This window comes from Vicia villosa, linkage group LG2 (assembly GCF_029867415.1).
Source record: "Vicia villosa cultivar HV-30 ecotype Madison, WI linkage group LG2, Vvil1.0, whole genome shotgun sequence".
NCBI lineage: Eukaryota > Viridiplantae > Streptophyta > Magnoliopsida > Fabales > Fabaceae > Vicia > Vicia villosa.
In genome coordinates, this window is record NC_081181.1 from 194,089,801 (window position 1) to 194,093,685 (window position 3,885).

The following is a 3,885-nucleotide window of genomic DNA, read 5'->3' on the forward strand; positions in this document are numbered from 1 at the left end:
TATTTGTGCTTATCTGATTTTATCGTTGAATATTTATGCTTGTGCTCGGCCGAGGTTTATGGCCCGGGCATGTGGGGAACGGTCTGGGTGCGCAGAGCAGGTGTGCGCTATAAGCGAGCTCGAGGCCGCGGTCGGGGCCAGTGCTCGCGGCGTGAACGATCCCATCGGGAGCTGGGGTTCTGCCGTGTAGGTACTTCCGCGGAGGGTCTGTGTGTAAGGCCCGCCGCGTAGTCGGCTTTGCCTCCTGATAGGGGTTATCCGACTGAAGCTGTCGTGGAGCATACGCGCTTGTACCATGGCGCGAGTCCTTGCCCAGTCTTTCCTCGCGTTCGCTACGAGCGGCCGGGGGTAGCGTTAGGTTGTTTCTAACTGTAGTAGCGTCTGAGTTTTTCAGCGTTCCAAGGTCGAGCAAGTTTTTCGCCGAGAAGGTTTTCGAGGTAATATGCACCGTTTTCGGTTTTATCGTAGACTCGGTACGGACCTTCCCAGTTCGGGGCTAGTTTGCCCTCGCGCGAATCTTTCATGTTTCTGCGGAGAACCAAGTCTCCGATTTCGAATCCGCGTTTGATAACTTTAGTGCTATGGCGTAAGGCTATCTGTTGTTTCAGTTTCGCTTCTCGGAGGGAGGATCCTGTTCGGATTTCCTCGACCATGTCGAGCTCTTCTCTCATAACTTCGTCATTGAGTTCCTCCTCGAGAGGTGACTCAGTTCGACGAGATGGTTCTCGGATCTCCACGAGGATGTTAATGTAATGAAATTTTTTAATTCTTTTCAAAATCAGGGATAATTTTATATGAAAATTTGAATTTTTAAATTCATAACTCATTTCTTAATCTAAAAGTAATTTAAAATTAAATAAATATACAAAAATTAAGTGAAAAAAAGAGACGTAATCAACATAAATTACCTTGAATACACTTTTCTTCAAATTGAAGTTATTGCATTTATGGTAAAATATGATTATTATTTCCCCTTTTTTAATTAATTAACTTTTTGTGAATATTTTCTAACCATTAATTTAAAATAAATATGTAAACTTAACGGTAATTGATCATATTATTCCTTTTGATTTAGAAGAAATAAACTTCAACTAATTAATTTTATTTTATATGACAAAGATCTTAATGTATTGATTTTTTTTAATTTCTTTTTAAAATCAGGGATAATTTAATATGAAATATTCAATTTTTCAATATATAACTCATTTCTTAATCTAAAAGTAATCTAAAAATAAATAAATAAATTATACAAAAATTAAGTGCAAAAAAGAGACGTAATCAACATAAATTACCTTAAATACACTTTTCTTCAAATTGAACTTATTGCATTTATTTATGGTATATATGATTATTACTTCTCCTTTTTTAATTTAATTAACTTTTTGGGATTAGTCTTTTTTTTACTTATAATTTAAGAAAAAAATTAGCCATTAATTAAAAATAAATAAGTAAACTTAACTATAATTGATCATATCATTTATAATTTGGATATCCAAAAATCGATCCAAATTAAACGCATTTAATTGGATCGATTAGATTGGATTTTTTTAACATATCATCTAAAACTAAACCAAACCGAAAGTAAATTTAACTTTGAATCGGATGAGTTTTTGCCTTAAAACCGATCCAAACCGAACCGTAAACACCCGTAGATCATATTATCCCTTTGATTTAGATTCCTTGAACTAAGGATATAAATATCAACTAGAAGAAATACACCCGAGCTTGAGATTTCAATTGAGTATTTTTATTTACTCTTTTCTTTTGACCAAGATCTTAATCTAATGGTATTTTTTATTTCTTTTAACAATAAAGCTAATAGAATCTGGAACTATTTATGGCAAAAATTCTATAAAATATAAAATTCTTAATTTAATGGTTGCTTAATGCCATTGTCAATCATGATATTATTTTAACTATATATAGGTTTACAATCCAATTGAAAGAAAATTATATTTTTCAACACTTTCTTATATTTTTGCAGCCTTCAAATTCATCACAGTCATTAGTTTTTCGATCTAAACCCTAATGAATTTCGATACCAAGTCACTTGTATCTGCAATGGCAAAGTTTGATTCCAAGCCATTTGTATCTGCAATGGCTTCAATTGTGTTAATGCGAACCATCACCAATGAACTCATTCCTCATGAGCTTCTTCACTTTTTTCAATCTGGAATTCATCATCTTACTCGGCATTTCGCCGCGCAATTCACGATAGTCATTGAAGAATTTCAAGGGATGGCAAGAAACCAAGTGTTTGATGCTGCACAAGCCTACCTTGGAACAAAAGCTACTGTCAAAGCTGAAAGAGTAAAAGTCAGTAAATCTGATGATCGTAAAGATCTTTCATTCAATCTTGATAGGAATGAAGAAGTGAGTGATGTTTATGAAGGTGTTAGTGTAAAGTGGAAACTAGTTTGCATACAAGTCGATTCTTCTCGAATTCAACATTCCGATCACGAGTCATCGTCCGTGTCAGAAATAAGATCCTATGAACTAACTTTTCACAAGAAACACAAGAACAAGATCTTTGATTCGTATTTGCCTTATGTAATGGAGGTAGCTCAACAGATTAAACAAGGAGACATGGCGATAAAGATTCACTCGAATGAATCTTATCGCTGGTGTCATGAACCTGTTAAGTTCAACCATCCAATGAGTTTCGATACTCTTGCAATCGATGAAAAGCTTCGAAGCGAAATTGTGAAGGATTTGGACAAATTTGTGAAGGCTAGAGAGTTTTATAGAAGAACTGGGAAGGCTTGGAAACGCGGTTACTTGTTGTATGGTCCTCCTGGTACTGGAAAGTCTAGCTTGATTGCAGCCATGGCTAACTATCTCAACTATGATATCTATGACTTGGATCTCACTTCTATAAGAGATAATAAGTACTTGAAGGAACTAGTTCTTAGCATGTCTAATCGTTCTATACTCGTGATTGAGGATATAGATTGCACTATAAATCTGCAGAACCGAGAAGAAGATAAAGAAGTGGTTAATAATGGATACAATTCGGTATGTATTTCTCTTTAAATTTATCACTTCTCTTTGAATTTCAGATATACTAAAATACCATACATAACATTTAGCATAGGATTGTTGGGTTCAAAACATTAATCTATGTTAAATATTTGAAACAGGTGACACTTTCGGGACTACTGAATGCTGTAGATGGTCTTTGGTCATGCTGTTCAGAGGAACACATAATTGTTTTCACAACTAATCACAAAGAAAGACTTGATCCTGCTTTGTTAAGGCCTGGTAGAATGGACAAGCAAATTCACTTGTCATATTGCAACTTTTTTGCTTTTAAGCAATTGGCAGTGAACTATCTTTGCATTACTGAACATGAACTATACGAAAAGATTGAAGAACTTTTAGGACAAGTGAAAGTTACTCCAGCTGAAATTGGAGAGGTGCTAACAAAGGATGCTGATGCTACAGAATGCTTACAAGACCTTATCAATTTCCTTCAAGACAAGAAAATGATCAAGGAAGAGACTAATATGAAAGAAGAAAATGTTGTAATATAATAGGTCTTGTTTGGTTTTGTACCATAAACATTGGGATTATTTTCAGTTGGTCTCTATCTGAATTTCGAGTATTAGTTATTATTATTATTATGAAGCATTGATTAAGATGTTCAAAATAAACAAGAAAAATCATTCAATTACTATCCCTCTCAGATTCTGGTGATGAATATATGGATTACTATTTAGTCTTATATGCACTAGGTAGATGAAACAGGATGTTCAAAGTGCCACCCTTCGGGAAATAATGGCAGTAGTGCATAGCTGTTTTTTGTGTACCTAATTCATGCTACACAAAATGGATGACCATGTTTAACCGGTACATGTAAAAGAAGGCGTGGTTGAAACCTCTGGA

General features: G+C 34.8%; 1 protein-coding gene across 1 annotated transcript; it reads left to right on the top strand.

The window, feature by feature from the left end:
* The first annotated feature begins 1,967 nt into the window (after nucleotides 1-1,967).
* Nucleotides 1,968-3,674, top strand: LOC131647801 (AAA-ATPase At3g50940-like). Its single transcript, XM_058917633.1, has 2 exons — nucleotides 1,968-3,015; nucleotides 3,141-3,674. Exons 1-2 carry the CDS (start codon nucleotides 2,029-2,031, stop codon nucleotides 3,531-3,533), a joined length of 1,380 nt encoding a protein of 459 aa, XP_058773616.1. The 5' UTR covers nucleotides 1,968-2,028; the 3' UTR covers nucleotides 3,534-3,674.
* Nucleotides 3,675-3,885: the final 211 nt, after the last annotated feature.